A 16,625-nucleotide genomic window follows, 5' to 3' on the forward strand; every position below is an offset into this window, starting at 1 on the left:
GGAAACTTGAATTAACAGATCCTTCAAATCAAGGTCAAGCTTAGAATTGTTTTTCTTCAGATAGCCTCCATGCATCCATGGCATACCAGCATGGAACTATTTTGAAGTGTATTAATATTTTTACAATTTTTCTGTATTAATTTTCCATAATTTTATTTTACATGTTGTCTGTTACTTGGGTACAGTAAAATACATAGTGCAACATTAACAAAATGTGTGTGTGTGTGAATTTAAAGTGAATTAAAACAGTAAATAAGCTCTTGAAATTAAGGGCAAAGCAAGCACGTGTGTGCCGTATATATCTAGGTATATAGCTTGCCATATTCTTCTTATGGGAATATTTTGAAATTAAATGATTTATCATACGTACCTCATTGATTTTAACATGTTAAGTTTTCATTACCTGTAGCATAATGTGAACTGATTATTTTTATTTTTCAAATTACATTTCAAACATTGTTTTGGTTATATTAAATGTGCTTTCAGTGTCTGTTGCAACTGCTGTCCTGAACAGGTTAGTAGATGAAGTAATACTTGAAGCTTGTTATCCTTTCGATATCAACAATTACGTTAAGGGGTTTAAACAGAAAAAGAACTTGCAATCACAATTTTCTGTAGATCGAGCCAAAGATGCAAAGAAAGTTGAGAAATGGTTGTATGGAGCATACTCTCTATCTCTAATGCTGGAATTTAAATAACAGAGCAGTTTCCTGATGAACTAGTCTTTGTGTTCCTGTCCAGTGCCATGGATGCAAGAAAAATTCAGAACAAGATTGCAAGCTAACTAAGTTTCTTGATAATAAACTAGAGCAAGTGTTTGAAATTAATGGAGACGATCTAGAAGGGAAGACGGAGAGTGTCAATGTGATTCCAAATTTGGAATATACATTACTTTTGGACCTACCAGGAAATCAAATATGTTCTGCAAACTTAAATACTTTTTGAAGGTCCTATATATCAGAGAATGCTAAATTAGTTACTACATCAACTGATGTGATCATGCATGATGCTGTAGATTATTACTTGCTCTCACTTTTCTCTACTATGCAGGGTGCTGCAAAGACAGAAGATCAAGGAGTCCAAGAAAGAAACACATCAGAGAAAAAAATGTAAAAAACTATGTCATCTGATTCTAAACCTTAAGAGCTCAAATTTATGTATCTTTTTGTTGCTGGGCAGTGTGTTCAAAAACTTGGAACTGGCAAACTCACCCTTCGACACATCAGTTACTTCTCTGCCTGAAGCATTTCCCTGTGCAAGCTAATTTCTCTTATTGTTTCCTTGGATTAATACACACTTATGAGAGGCCGTGCAATTATCCAGATATAAAATTTGGGAGATTAATAGTAATGAGCATTCTCAGATGGTGTTATGTTTTCAAATATTCAACTTGAATTCCTATATCGGAGTTTAATTCTTAACTAAAACAGAATGGGATTACAAGGGAGGAAAATCATAAAATTTGTAAAGTGGGAAAGTTTCCTTGCTAACTAATACCTCCGATACTTAATATATAAGATCTAATTAACTAATTTGAAGAGATTAATGAAATTACTAAATTATTTAATTATTGTATATATTACATGATCTCTTTAAAATACTTTTGCGGATCATTAGACTACATATCAATTTATAAGTGAGACAAATTAACTTGAAAAAAACAATAAATATAAATAGTTTAAAGTAATTTAGTAGCTTTCTTAATTTTTTTAAATTAGTTAACTGGATCTTATATTAAGGATCAGAAGTAGTATATAGGAGTTTAAATCATAAATGCATGTGTATCTAATAACTAGAGAATTAGAAATCACTATGAAAAGCTCTGTCTCTCTTTCCTTCTATTATTAAATAAAACCTAAAGGTCAGAGGCTTTCAAACCAACTTGGCCTTATAAACTTGTGAAGTACCTTTTTTGTCAAAGGTTAGAGGCCAATGCATTGTTCAAAATATGTTTTTTTTATCTTGTGAGATTAAATGTCAAATGAAGCAAAGGGAGTAATAAAGATACTGATGAAGACATGAAGGCAACTGTGATTTTAAATATCCAAGACTTGAAAGATGTTGATCTCATCAGTTTACTTCAATATATGGAGGATGATTATGGTGCTGAATTAACACACCGTTGATTCCTTTTCTTTTTCTGGATTAAAAAAAAATTGGGCCTACAACGGGATAAGAAAGAGTACATATATACTGTTGATTTTGGAAAAATAATGCTCGTAGTTGTTTCAGAGCATTAACAAAAAAGGCCAAGAAAAAACAAATTAAAGAAGCTATAGATTAATGCAATGGTGGACAAGGGGAAGTAGTGAGCGGGCCATGAAGAATTGATAATGAGGGAAGGAAAAAGACGGGAAACACCACTCATATAAAACTAAAGGTTTATATAACTTTTGGTCTTTTAAGTTTGTCCTAATTTTGGTTTTGGTTCAAGTTCCAAATCATTGGGTTTAGTCTCTCAAGAGGTAAAATGATCCAAATTTTTATTAGATCACAAAGACAAATGTTTTAAATGAAAGAAAATTTGAGAGATCAAAACCGAAATAAAAACAATTTTAAAGTACCAAAAATTATATTAATTCTAAAACTAAATATAAAAAGCTCAGAAAAGATATATAATAGCAGTGACTTTTAAGGAAAATTATGGAAAGATAATATTATAAAAAATGTAATTTGGTAATCACTCTGCACTGTTAGGGCCCTGCTTATAATAAAGATTCTTTCAGGTGGCCGTATGTTACTGCTGGGTTTTATATTACTCCTCTGGTTCTTAATATAAGACTTAATTGTTGAGTTAGTTTTGGTCCTAAATATAAGACCCAGTTACTATATTTGTCAATTTTCTCTAAATTACCTTTATAGATACTCAGTCAACCACAATCAAGTAGAAGAGGAAGGGGGGTATTAAGAAAGATGATTATAGTATTTAAAAAAAAAAGTGTCACATTTCTTATAATTAACTAATTTACCTAACTTTCTTAATCTAATCAAATTAGTTAAATGGATTTTATATTAAGGATCAGAGGATTATATATTATCCTTTGGAAGACGTTAAAATTTTTTAAGAGAGGCTTTAAACACTCTTATAATCTGTTTGGTATGAAGGAAAATGAGAGGAGGGGGGGAGAGAAAAAATTTCAATGAGCTCAATTTAAAAAATTAAAAATGGGGTCAAAAGTTTTTAATTAATTTTTATTATTCTATTATATTACTTTTTCTCTTTGTTAAAATTTCAAAACCCCAGTTTTTCAATTTTTTAAATAGAGCTCATTAAAAAATTTTTCCCCCTCTCCTCCCCTCATTTCCCCCGTAGCAAACAGGACCTCAGTAATACATTGTGCGATGTGTGATTTCTTTAATTTGTTCTTTGGACAAAATATCATCATATCATTTCAACAACTCGCTTTAAAATTGCATTATATTAATAAAGCATGACTTTGAAGACGATTGAATGAAAAAGAGAAACTTGGTATGAATAAGGTCTCAATTATTCAAGTCTCTATACTGGAAGAGTGAGAGATAGAGAGAGGGAGGTTACTACTATTTTCTCGTTCCATCCGAAGAAGAAATTATGCAAATGTTCTTAGGAAAAAAACAAATAAGTACCATGAAAAAGAAGAAGAAGATAATAACAATGAATTAAGACGTTAAACAAATTGTAGTTTGGTGATGACTATAATTACATTGATCCTAGGGCCCTACTGATAAAGAGAAGATTCTTTCAAATAGCGATATATGGTTGCAGGGTTTTATATCATATCACATCCTCTGAAACAAGCCAAAATGTATTACGACAGGTTTTATCCATTCTCTTCATATTATGATGTGTGTGAGAGAGAAATCACTGCTACTTTCTGGCTTCTGGGTGTACTGAGGTTTAATTTGGTGGCTTCGTTTGGAGAAGATCGAAATTAAGCTCCATACGTAGGTTAGTATGTGGTCTGGTTTTGTTGTTGCCTTTCTTCGTCTATGACCCTTTTACTGTATATCCATTTAGGTATGATCTTGTATATATTATGATTCTTGATCTTTTCTATGGATCATTCAATTAACCCACTAATATTGGAGAAATTGATTAAAGCTCTCAGTGTTTTCTAGAAATTTATGAGGAGGCTAAATGAAAATGAGGGATACAGTGAGATATTTATGGATCAATAAAATGGATAACTTGATTTTCTTTTCATGTCAACAAAGTTTGAGGCCCCGATAGATGTAACCAATGATTTTTTTTGAAGATACGATGAAGCTTAAAGTTTTGGTTCTTGAAAATGAAAGAAGTTCTGGTAAACAATCAATTCTGTAGTGGTCGAAGTTACTTCCTGTAGTAAACAATATTCTACGATGCCTAGAAAGACTCAAGTCTCTGAAATTGGGGTGGTCTTTTTTTCTATGAATTATCAAAATGCATTATAGAACAGAAGGACTTGAGATTATATTCTTCGTTGTTCTTTGAATTAGGATTCGTACTTTATTCTATTTTCTAATTTATTTGGATTTACATTTTAAAAAAAAAATCTCAGGGGCAGTGCTGGCCTGGGACCCTTGCTGTCTGCACTGTGAGATTGCTATCACCAATCCTGCTTCTTTTCATAGCTTGGCTACGAGATAATAGATTGTGATACTGAATTGTTATCTCTTAAAGCTTCTTTTGTTTACTTAGAAAATTCAAATGAAGTTTGAGATGCCTTTATATAATCGTTGGACTATTTATTTGTGGTACGGCAACTTATGGAATATGTGTTCTGTAATCCAGTTAATAGCTTATTTAATAAGCTATCTACTTGAAATAAATTTCTCAAGTTAAATATTTGGATCGCATAATATTCCATGTTTAGAAGCTCATTTGGTAATTGATGGTTATGCAAGAAATGTTTGTATGTTTCCAAAAAAGAAATTTCTATAAAAATTGAATCCTATGATTTGATCCTTATAATCCATCATTTCTTCAATCTATAATGATATTGTAATGGACCAAATTTTGCATATGATTGACTAAGAAGTTTTGAGCCAGAAGGGGAAGGAAGGAACAGAGGCTTGAGAGGATATGTAGAGAAGTTATGGATTGAGTAGGGTCATAGAAAAAGTTGTTGCCTAATCCTTCTCTGCCTTTTTCTGTGGCCTTCTTCTACCTCTTCTAAGTTTTATGTAACTGTTATTCTCTGGACCAGAATCGTATTATATTGCCTGTAACTCCGGAATCTTACCTCACATATTTATACGTCAATATATATATATATATAGCTGTTATAGGCATTTCGATATGAAATTTCAGTTTAGCTTCAATATCTGATTCTGCATTTCAATTTTTCTCTGTTCTTTTGCTTCTTTTGAGGTGTGTTCATATCAAGATCATTACGCGAACACTTGTGAAAAAATGGATGGAAGTGAGTGGAGTGAGCTAATAAAATGAACTAATTATTTAAGTTACATATAGGGAAATTGCAATAAGGTCATACTTAAGAAAATTAAGTATAAAAAGATCAATTGAAATTATCAAATTATTCTGAAGTTTTAAGGAAAGAGATTTCATTTGTTTAATTATCAAATTGTCTTTTTTTTTTTAAAGTATACATTGAGAACTGAAAGAGCAGTTATTAACAATTTAAGGTGTAACGATTAACAACTATCGTAGCAGGTATTAACAATTCATCTTCTTCTTTTCCTTTCTTGTTTGGCAACGGCAATGAGTAATGCCTCATCACAATTTCAATTTCTAACATTGACATTTCAGGGGTACCCGCTCTCCCAGCTCTAGTCGACATCAAACTCTACGTTTACTTGCTGTGAAAATTACAGTTTCAGATTCAAGATGAAATTGATATTGATATTAATAAATAAATAAAACCTTTGGATAATTGGAAAATGCGGTGGACATTTTTGCCTGTAAGATTTTTTAGAATCATATTTTTTAATTTGTTCCATTTCATATTACGAACAAACCATGATTTTGTTTGAATCTTCCGAAGAAGAAGATGAAAAAGAATCTAGTAATAAGACTAGTCTTTGTTTTTGTCTTTTTTTGTTTTTTTGGTTGGACGGTGAAAACTAGTTCATTTTCCCTCTATTAATAATGCAGATGGTGGGGTTGCGACTGTTCATAGCCTTTCGCTCTTTCGTCCATTATCCCTTATTTTCCTTTTAGTCTATTGGAATTTTGATGAAATTATATAAAGACCTTGATAGTATATTTTGATTCAAGTACTGAGTTTATAAATTTATTTCACGCATATATGCAAGAAAAAATTGCAAAAATATAGTTTCACTTAAAAGAATTAAATACAAAAAAGTTCCTTGAAATCATTAAATTATTCTGCAGTTCCAAAGAAAGCAATTTCATTTATTTAATTACCAAATTGTCCTTCTTTTTTTAAGTATGCATTGACAATTGAAAGTGCAATCATTAACAATTTAAGGTGTAATGCTTAACAACTATCGTAGTAGGTATCAACAATATATTTTCTCAGCACATCACAAAAATATAATGTATGAATTGTTAATACCTGCTACAATAGTTGTTAAGCATTACACCTTAAATTGTTAATGATTGCACTTTCAATTGTCAATGCATACTTAAAAAAAAGAAGGACAATTTGGTAATTAAATAAATGAAATTGCTTTCTTTGGAACTGCAGAATAATTTAATGATTTCAAGGAACTTTTTTTGTATTTAATTCTTTTAAGTGAAACGATATTTTTGCAATTTTTTCTTGCATATATGCGTGAAACAAATTTATAAACTCAGTACTTGAATCAAAATATACTATCAAGGTCTTTATATAATTTCATCAAAATTCCAATAGACTAAAAGGAAAATAAGGGATAATGGACGAAAGAGCGAAAGGCTATGACCAGTCGCAACCCCACCATCTGCATTATTAATAGAGGGAAAATGAACTAGTTTTCACGGTCCAACCAAAAAAACAAAAAAAGACAAAAACAAAGACTAGTCTTATTACTAGATTCTTTTTCATCTTCTTCTTCGGAAGATTCAAACAAAATCATGGTTTGTTCGTAATATGAAATGGAACAAATTAAAAAATATGATTCTAAAAAATCTTACAGGCAAAAATGTCCACCGCATTTTCCAATTATCCAAAGGTTTTATTTATTTATTAATATCAATATCAATTTCATCTTGAATCTGAAACTGTAATTTTCACAGCAAGTAAACGTAGAGTTTGATGTCGACTAGAGCTGGGAGAGCGGGTACCCCTGAAATGTCAATGTTAGAAATTGAAATTGTGATGGGGCATTACTCATTGCCGTTGCCAAACAAGAAAGGAAAAGAAGAAGAACTAAAAGTAGTGTTTATGCATGTTTATGGGTTACAAGAAGATCAAATTTCCGAGAAGATTATGAGCATCTCAAGTTATCTTGCTGGAAATTGAACGGTATGCACTCTTTTTTCTTTCTAAATTCCAGAGACCTGAGAAGATTTTAAAATATTGTGATGAAATTAACTTTTTAAGTCATAATATATTTACATGAATTGCGATTTCTTCTCTTTCAAACACACATAGGAATGATGTTAATGAACTGAAAAATGTTTCATTTCAGATACTAAACCTTCATTGGGTTTATTCGCTCAAAATGGCGGAAGTTGGTGTCTCTATTGTGTCTGAAATAGTGAAAAAACTAGTGGATGCAGCAGTAAGTCAAGCTCGTTATTTATTTTGCTTCAGTACGTACGTTAAAGAGCTTGAAAGGGAAAAAGAGAACCTGCAATCAAAAATTGAAAGTGTTACCGATCTTGCTAAAGAATCAGCCAAGAAAACTGAGAAGATTGTCCGTGATGTTGATAAGTGGTTGTACAAGGCAGACTATTTGATAGCAAGAGTCGTGGAGTTGGAAGAAAATGCAATGAAAAGAAATAAGACACCTTGTCTTTTGCATCGTGGTAACTTTATCAGGCATTATAATTTTGCCAGGCAGCTCGAAGAGAAAAGCAAAGAGATTAGGAGGCACAGTGAAGTTCAATTCGCGCAGTTCTCTCGACTCGCTACCCTCATAGGCATGAACTATTTTGCTTCACAAGGTTTCCTCCACTTCGACAGTAGACAGAGGGCATACAATGAACTTTTGGAGGCACTAAAAGATGATCAAGTTCGCATGATTGGATTGCATGGTATGGGGGGATGTGGGAAAACGATGTTGGTGAAGCAAGTGGGCCAAGAAGCCGAGCAATTTTTTGACAAAGTTGTCTTTGTTGTTGTCTCTAATGTCATTGATGTTAAGAAAATTCAAGGGCAGATTGCAGGCCAACTAAGTTTGGAATTAAAAGAGGAAGAGGAGTCAGAGAGGGCTAGAAGAGTGTTCATGAGATTGAGAAGTGGAAAGAGATTTTTGATAATTTTGGATGATGTATGGGAAATGCTTGATTTCAAATCCATAGGGATTCTTGATGTTGAAAATCAATCTGGGTGCACTGTTCTTATAACAACACGAAAATTTGATGTATGCAGATTGATGAATTGCAAACAAACTATTTCCTTAAAGGGTTTAGATGAGAATGAAGCATGGACTCTCTTTCAAAAACATGCTGGGAGCTTTGAGGACAACTCTAGTACATTGAAGGGTTTGGGAAAAGAAATTACAAAACAATGCGATGGTTTACCTATTGCAATTGTTGCTTTGGCGAATGCTTTGAAGGGAAAAACTCAAATTGAGTGGGTTGAAGCATTGGAAACATTGAGAGATTCGAGTTGGGTGGAAATTGAAGACAATCTAAGAAACATTTATGCGTGCCTTCGGTTAAGCTATGATAATTTGAAGGATGAAGTGGCCAAATCACTCTTCTTGTTTTGTGCTGTATTTCCACAAGATTATGAAATTATAGTTGATCAATTAGTCCTATATGGAATTGGGCTAGGTCTAGTTGAATCTCACTCATATGAAAGGGCCAGAAACCAATTGATTAAAGCAAAAACAAAGCTTATAGATTGTTGTTTGTTGCTTCAAGTTAGTGGAAAGCCTTCTATTAAAATGCATGACTTGGTGCGTGATGTAGCCTTGTGGATGGCAAAGAAACAGATTAAGTTGGTCCCGGGACATAAATGGAGTCCAAATGCATTTCAAGAGGATATGATTACAAGGGATATGTTGAGATACTTATGGATCAATAAAATGGATAAACTTTCACATAAGCTAGAGTGTCCTGAACTTGAGTTTCTTCTCATCTCTGTGAAGTCTCAGACCCCTATAGTTGTAGCCAATGATTTTTTTGAAGGTATGAAGAAGCTTAAAGTTTTAGTTCTTGAAAATGAAAATAATTTTGAAAAACAATCAGTTCTACAATGGTCAAAGTTACTCTCTGTGGTAAGCAATCTACGATGCTTGTACCTAAATCAATGGCTATTAGCTGACATCTCTTTTTTACGAAGTCTAGAAAGACTAGAGTCTCTCAAGTTATGCTGTTGTTATTTCTTTGAATTATCAAAATGCATTATAGAACATAAGAACTTGAGATTATTGGATATAGAGAGATGCCATATTCTAATGAATCCTTATAAAGTCATTGGAAGATGTGGGCAATTGAAAGAATTGTACTTCTGTGAAAATTATGGAAAAGATTGGGAGGACCAGGCGAAAAAATGTGCAAAATTCTTTGATGAAATTAATATTGCACCAGCATTGGAGAGTTACTGTATAGATTTGGGGGAAAATTCTGGGGATTTTTACGGCAAAAACTTCCTATTACAAGAAGTTTATACGTTGAAGAATTTGAGACTTGCATCTCAAATGCGACAATTAAGGATCTCATGCAAAGAGCAGAAGTTCTTTCTTTAGGGGGAATTCATGAAAGCTGTAAGAATATAATCCCTGATGTATTTAAAACAATAGGAGGAGGTATGCATTCTTTGACTCAACTTTCACTTTGTTTTTGTGACAAAATAGAATGTGTGATAGACATTGGAAATCATTTGGGTCAACTTGGAATTATCTCTAGATTGACTCACCTAACTATCAAAGAGATGAATTGTTTGAAAACTTTATGTCATGGTCAACCTCCTTCGGGCCTTTTTGCAAACTTGGAGGTCCTGGATATATGTGGTTGTCATTCACTTCAGAATATAGTAGCTGATGAAGGGACTGAAATAGTTGTAGCAGATAGTGAATATCAAATGACATTCCCAAAATTAAAGACACTAATCATCTATCAGTGCACTCGGCTAGAATACTTAATGCCTAACACTTTTGCTCAAAGCCTTACACACTTGGAGGTTTTGGATATAAGGAGAGCTAATAAATTGACAAGTCTGTTTGTCCAATCCATTCACGAAGAACCAAGTCCAGAAAATTTTCAACTGATAGAGTTTTGTGCTTTAAGCTACCTATCTCTCAACAACTTGCCAAATATCATTAGCATTTGTCAAGGAAATTATCATCCAACCTGGCCATCTTTGAAAAGCTTAAACTTGGGAGGATGTCCACAGTTAGACCTCAGGTCCATCAATTACTGGCTTGCTATCTCTGGGCTGAGACAAAAGGATTATGAAACATCAGAGGTACCATCCATTCTCTATACTTGTTGAGAACTTTAATATTGTGAGCAATATTTACATGATCTAGTTTTTGTATGACACGTGTTTATTGTGATTTAAATTTTTTTTAATAGGGGCATTCATTGATTCAAGCTCATTGACCATTAAATAATACAAAGAACAAATAACAGCTTATATATGATACTCTGTGTGGGCAATCTTCCACCTGTAATATCCTCAATCGGTTGGTATTTGAACATTATAAAGTAGATGGCAAAAGGGTTATGGCAACATATATTGAAGTTTGGGAGTATCTACACTTATGTTGTCTTTTCTCTATTCATATTGCTTTACACCATTGCAAAATGTAAAAATATCCAAATATTGCACAATTCTCTAAATATTTTGTCATTTCATATAATTTCTTTACCACTTTGCAGGAACTATATAAGGCAATGGTGACTCCGCTGGAAACTTTGCAATCACTTATTGTGCAAAACACTAAAATAGAAGTTATTTTTGATGGAGAAGGGCTTTCTAATACTGAACAACGAGTGGCCTCAAGTTTGCACTACCTTCGATTGCATGAGCTACCAAAGTTGAGCCATATATGGAAGGGTCCCAAAGACTTTTTACTCCTTCAAAATCTTGGCAAGTTAATAATACAAGAATGTAGAAATTTGAAAGTTATCTTTCCTACATCTGCCTCAAGATGCTTGCAACAATTGAGGGAACTCGACATCAAGAAGTGTGAAGAATTGGAGGAAATAATTGAAGATGAAAGTCTAAGTCCATCAAATCCTCATCCACTTGTCTTCCCAAATCTAAGTGCAATCTTCATCAGACGTTGCCATAAGTTGAAACATGTAATTCCTATCTCTACAAGCCACGTGCTTCCCAAAATAAGGATCTTATTCATACATGGAGCATCAGAAGTAGAGAAAATATTTAGAGATGAGGAAGGAGAGACAAGAGAGATCAGAAAGGAGAATCTAATTCCAAATTTGGAATATGTAATATTGTGGCAACTGCCTAAACTCAACACAGGAGGTCGATGGATTGACTTGCGAACTGTGAGGTACCTTTTAGTGCAACAATGCCCGAGACTCAATATCACTTCCACTATTACTCCTCGGCAGTTGCAACAAATATTAGATAATGAGAAAGCAGGTACGCAAAGTTGAGCCCCATATTTGAATTAAAAAAAAGAAAAATAAAGAGCATATAGGCTTGTACCAATCCTAACCAAGTAGCTCAAGTTTCTTGGGTGAAATGGACAAATCCAAGCACGTGCCCATTTTGGATGATAAATTTATGACAGTGATGGAGGCTTCACTTCCTTCTGTCTCATACAATACTTAACACTTATGTCCTTAATATTTCTATGTTGATTCTGCCTACTATATATATATTCATTGTGAAAATTATTCATTTTAGGGTTAAACTATTTAGTACATCCACATACAATATATCTCCATACAAGGCAAATTTGTTGTAATCAATATCCTTCTAAAATACGAAACTAAATTGAAGACAGAGGCACACAAAATATTCAGGATTCATATTATGCCATATATATCCAATTATCATCATACAAATGCTTATTTGTATAATTCGTTGGTTTTTAATGATACAGCTTATTGGGATGACCGTTGGGAGTTAAAGTTTGTGTTGGAAGATATTATTGAATCCAATGAAAAATGTAGCAGACAAATGGAATCTCTTTCTTCTTCACATGCTCAGAACAATAAGCAGAACTTGACACCTATTGCCTCACCAAAATCAGCAAAGGTTTATATATATATTTATAATTGAATCGCTTTCTATTTATTTGAATACTTTTAGCATGTTTGGGGTGGTTAAAACATGATTTTCTAAAAACAGTCCTTGAGAAAATATGGTTTCAGTGTAGCTTTCATACACTATTATCTGTTTTTGGTGTTGCTTAAGCTTAATACACCTCATTATGGACATAATTCTATGGACTACAATTTATTTCTTTTTCCCTGATCTACAGAATGTTGAAGAGTCAAGAGATGAAAAGTCCCTGGAGCTAAACATAGCAGAGGAAATGGTAATTATATCTCTGCCATGTTGTTAAATTATTCCTTTCGTCTAAAATATAAGAGCTAGTTGAAGGTTAGATTTGATTTTAAATATAAGATCTCAATCTACTTTGTCTTTCAAATTCATGATGTTTTCTCCAAAATATCCCTATTAATTATAAGGGGCTTCTACCAAGGGATAATCCTAAGATACATGATTACATAGGGTAATTTAGAAAAGTCAACACATTTATTACAAATAACCAACTTAATTAATTTTCTTAATCTCCCTAAATTAGTTATGTACCTCTCATATTAAGGACAAGAGATAGTACTATATAATTTGATGTTATCTATCTGTTATCCATCTTTTTTTAGAATGTTCAAGGAAGCATTGAATCAGAGAATGTTAAGATAGTTGCTTCATCAGCTCATTCAGAAGCAACTAGCTCACTCATTGGCTCCTCTACTCTATCTATAGCACTTCAGCATGTAAGTTTTTAGTATCTTTGTCAATCTCATAGTGGCCTGCTTATGCAACTTAGATTTCTATACCATAGAGTAGATATTTACAATGTGTTTTGCTGCAAGATATTAAGCGAAGTTTAGAAAGTTCTACACCTGTAGATGTATAGAATGGTATCTTATCAACTCATTCAAAATTAACTAGCTTGCTCTCAGACTTATTAACTGCTTATCTACCTAAAATACATTGTCATGTAAGCTTTCTAGTATTATTATTGTGATAGAACCTATAAATAATTAAAATAGATTTGGAAAATATACTGCTGTGTATCCTATATTATGATTGGAAAATGTAGAGAATACAACATGTTGTCCCAAAAGCGGTAACCTCTCGAATTCTATTAATGGTCCACTCATAGGAGGTTATATAATGGACCAACAAAACTTTAGGTGATAAGTGCATATTATCATGATTCTTTTGCTATTTATAGCTAATTCTTTTGCTTTTTCTCATGAAACTGTAAGTGATCAATGCCTTAAAGAGAAATCTCTTGTGAGTCAAACTATATTTATTGATTTTATATGAAGAGCTGGTCAATGAAATGTTAGCCGTTGAACATATACTTTAAATTATGTATTGTTACTCTTCAATGAAAAGTATTGGAAAAAACTATCATTTGCTGCAATTTATTATCTCCTTGGCATACAGAATAAGAAAGAGTCAAAAGTTCAAACTACTCGAGAGCAAAACATATCAAAGGAAAAGGTAATAGAAGCACAATTAATTGGTTCACCCACTATTGGCTCGAGATTACATAGATCTTTTATTGTTGTATAGAGTGTTCAAGGAAGAGTTGAAGAGGGTACTACATCGAGGAATGTTCAAATATTCACTACAGTAGCTCATTTAGAACCAGCAAGCTTAGCCAAGGTCAACTCCATCATCTCACCATCTTATACGTTGCATTTAATTGTCTTCTTTTGCCGTTGAAATCATTTAACCATGCCTTTTCTGGATATGGTGTCTTTGAGTATCACTGAAGTAAGTCCTAGTTTAAAGATATCTGAATTAGTGCCAACTTCATCATTGCATCTCGAATTGATTAGTAAGCAATCAACAAGTAATCCTGTAGATATTTCTCAATATAAATCACTAAATGAGACTGAGTGTCCTAAATACGCTTGTTTGAATATGGGATTCGCAAATGAGTACCTCAACATTGATGAACCTATCTGATTTTGACTACATCTTTACTTTATAAGGAATAGGTGAAAGAGATATCAACCAGTCAATCAAGTTCAGCGGACCAAAAACAAATAAATAAAGAAATTGAAATTACAATTAAAATAATTCCTCATTAAATCAAAGCAATAGATAGCAACTCATTCTCACCTTTTCTGTTATGCATAGTGTCAAAAGGAAAATATTCTAGGGGAAAACATAAGAAATTCAACTCTCTATTAACTAATTCAAGTACCAATTGGCTTAAACTTACAGGTTTTATTGCTTTACAGGATGTTAAAAAATACATAGATATAATGAGTCAGTTGGGTTGAGAAAAAAACTTGTAAATTTAGGTTTTATTCCCAGCATGATGGAAATTATTTTTCAAGCTTAGGACTGATATGCATTGTTTTTCAAACATACTTTTATCATTAGATTCAAAGTGAAATCAAGTTCAACCCAAGGGAGTTGGATATTGATAAAGATGGCAAGTTGATCCCTCTAAAAAATCTTCAAGACTACAAAGATGATGATCTCATTAGTTTTCTTCAATCTATGGAGGATCATTATGGTAGGGAATCACCATTCTCAGCCATTCGTACAGTTGCTACAGATAAAGATGAGCTTGTTGCAAAGGCACTTGTTGACTTGAAAGACTACTTGAAGATGCCTCTTAGGGACATAGCAGCCTCAGAAGCCAATAGTCTTCGCCTGCAAACTGCTCTCAATTTTTTGTCTCGTCTTTCTTTGGAAGATATAGCTCTTTCCCATGGTGTGAAGGCTTTAATAAAGTCTATGCACAAAGATTTTCCTAGTATCATATCTTGTTTCAAGCAAGCATTTGCTACTGCCAATGAATTTGTAGTGCTCAAAGAAAGAGATAAAAGAATCAAAGAAGAACTAACTCAAAGGAAAGAGGCTGCCATTGCTCTTGTTTCCAGAATATCTAAGACCCAGAAGTCAATGGTTGAAGCTCGAGCAAAGAAAGCTAGGTTGAAGGAACATATCACTTGGTTGGATAAAGAAATAACAGATTATGAGGTTGAGCTGTCACGTCTACAAGAGCAGAAAAGGAAATGTATTGCAGAAAATATAGAATTTATGAAAGAGATTGAGGTCATGAGAAAGGAAAGTTTGGAGATGGTGGAAGATCAAACAAATGCTCGACAAGAAGTGTTTCAGATTGATCATAAATGGTCAGTCATGTGTAGCCAGTTTGAGCTAGCCATGGCCCAAGAAAATCTCTCTTAGTATTGTTTTTTGTAATACCATTTAAGTCCAAGAGGATTTCAATAATCATTGGACTATTTAACAATGAATTGTGATATAACTACATGTGGAATACATTTCGGATTCAACTGCATTGATTTAAAGTGTGTATTTGCTCTTTATCATCTTTTTTGCCTCTGGTTACAGGCACTAGTGTGACTATTTTGAGTATTTTCTTTGTCATAGAATCATCAATTGTAGAACCACCCAGGGACGTAAAACATGTGGCAAACTTCATAGACCTTTTTTGGCTAAACCTTTATATACTATTTCTTGCAAGCATTTTCTTTATACTTCAAATTTTAAGATTCTTTTTGTTATAAAGTTACTAGTAAAAGCAAGGAAAGCACTGGTGACAGGGTTAACGCCTGAATGAAAGGACGTAATTTAATTTTAAAAAATTAATAATTTGATGGAAACTTGTAGATGTGTAGGAGATAAATGTTGCGATGAGAAAGACAAATCACCCTTGTAAGATTTTAATTTATGAATGAACACTCATTGGTGTAGGTCTAGGTTTGGTTGGAGAAGTTCATTCATCTGAAAGGGCCACAAATCACTTAATTAGTAAAAGTGGGGGGAAGAGAAAGGCTAATCAATTCTTGTCAGCTGCTACATGTTGATAAACATATCAAAATGCATGACTTAGTTCATGATGTAGATCTATTAATGGCCCAAAAAAAAGAAAAAAGGTTGATTTTGGGACAGTTAAAAGAGGATGTGATAATAAGATATTTATGGTTTGATGAAGTTGATAAATTTCTCCATAAATTGGATTGCCCTAAACTTGAGTTTCTTCACGTGTCCCTCTATATGCTTTCAAAAACAAAACATGATGTGAAAGTAGTAAATGATTTTTTTCAAAGGTATGGGGATCCCAAAGTTGTAATTTTTGCAAGTAAAGCATTTTTGTCTACCAAATTGCCCATTCTACAAAATGGTTAAATTTAGTTAGTGCACATCACTAGTAATCTTTGCCGCTTATTTCTTGATGGGTGGTATTTAGGTGACATCTCATTTATAGGAAACCTAATAGGACTTGAGTCTGTTACATTATGGAGGTGTCCTTTTGACGAAATACCAAAGTGCATCATAGAACAAAGAAATCTGAGGCTGTTAGATGTATAGAGATGTGAAATT

General features: G+C 32.9%; 1 protein-coding gene across 1 annotated transcript; it reads left to right on the forward strand.

Annotated features, from left to right (window-relative positions):
- The first annotated feature begins 7,321 nt into the window (after positions 1 to 7,321).
- Positions 7,322 to 15,629, forward strand: LOC114717740 (probable disease resistance protein At4g27220). The gene is made up of 11 exons (XM_028902937.1): positions 7,322 to 7,391; positions 7,558 to 9,226; positions 9,449 to 9,542; positions 9,629 to 10,505; positions 10,922 to 11,651; positions 12,118 to 12,272; positions 12,499 to 12,555; positions 12,905 to 13,018; positions 13,701 to 13,757; positions 13,830 to 13,922; positions 14,652 to 15,629. Exons 2-11 carry the CDS (start codon positions 7,591 to 7,593, stop codon positions 15,465 to 15,467), a joined length of 4,629 nt encoding a protein of 1,542 aa, XP_028758770.1. The 5' UTR covers positions 7,322 to 7,391; positions 7,558 to 7,590; the 3' UTR covers positions 15,468 to 15,629.
- Positions 15,630 to 16,625: the final 996 nt, after the last annotated feature.

The sequence above is a fragment of the Neltuma alba genome, unplaced genomic scaffold (assembly GCF_004799145.2).
Source record: "Neltuma alba isolate B1F8T4 unplaced genomic scaffold, ASM479914v2 tig00011773_pilon, whole genome shotgun sequence".
Lineage (NCBI taxonomy): Eukaryota > Viridiplantae > Streptophyta > Magnoliopsida > Fabales > Fabaceae > Neltuma > Neltuma alba.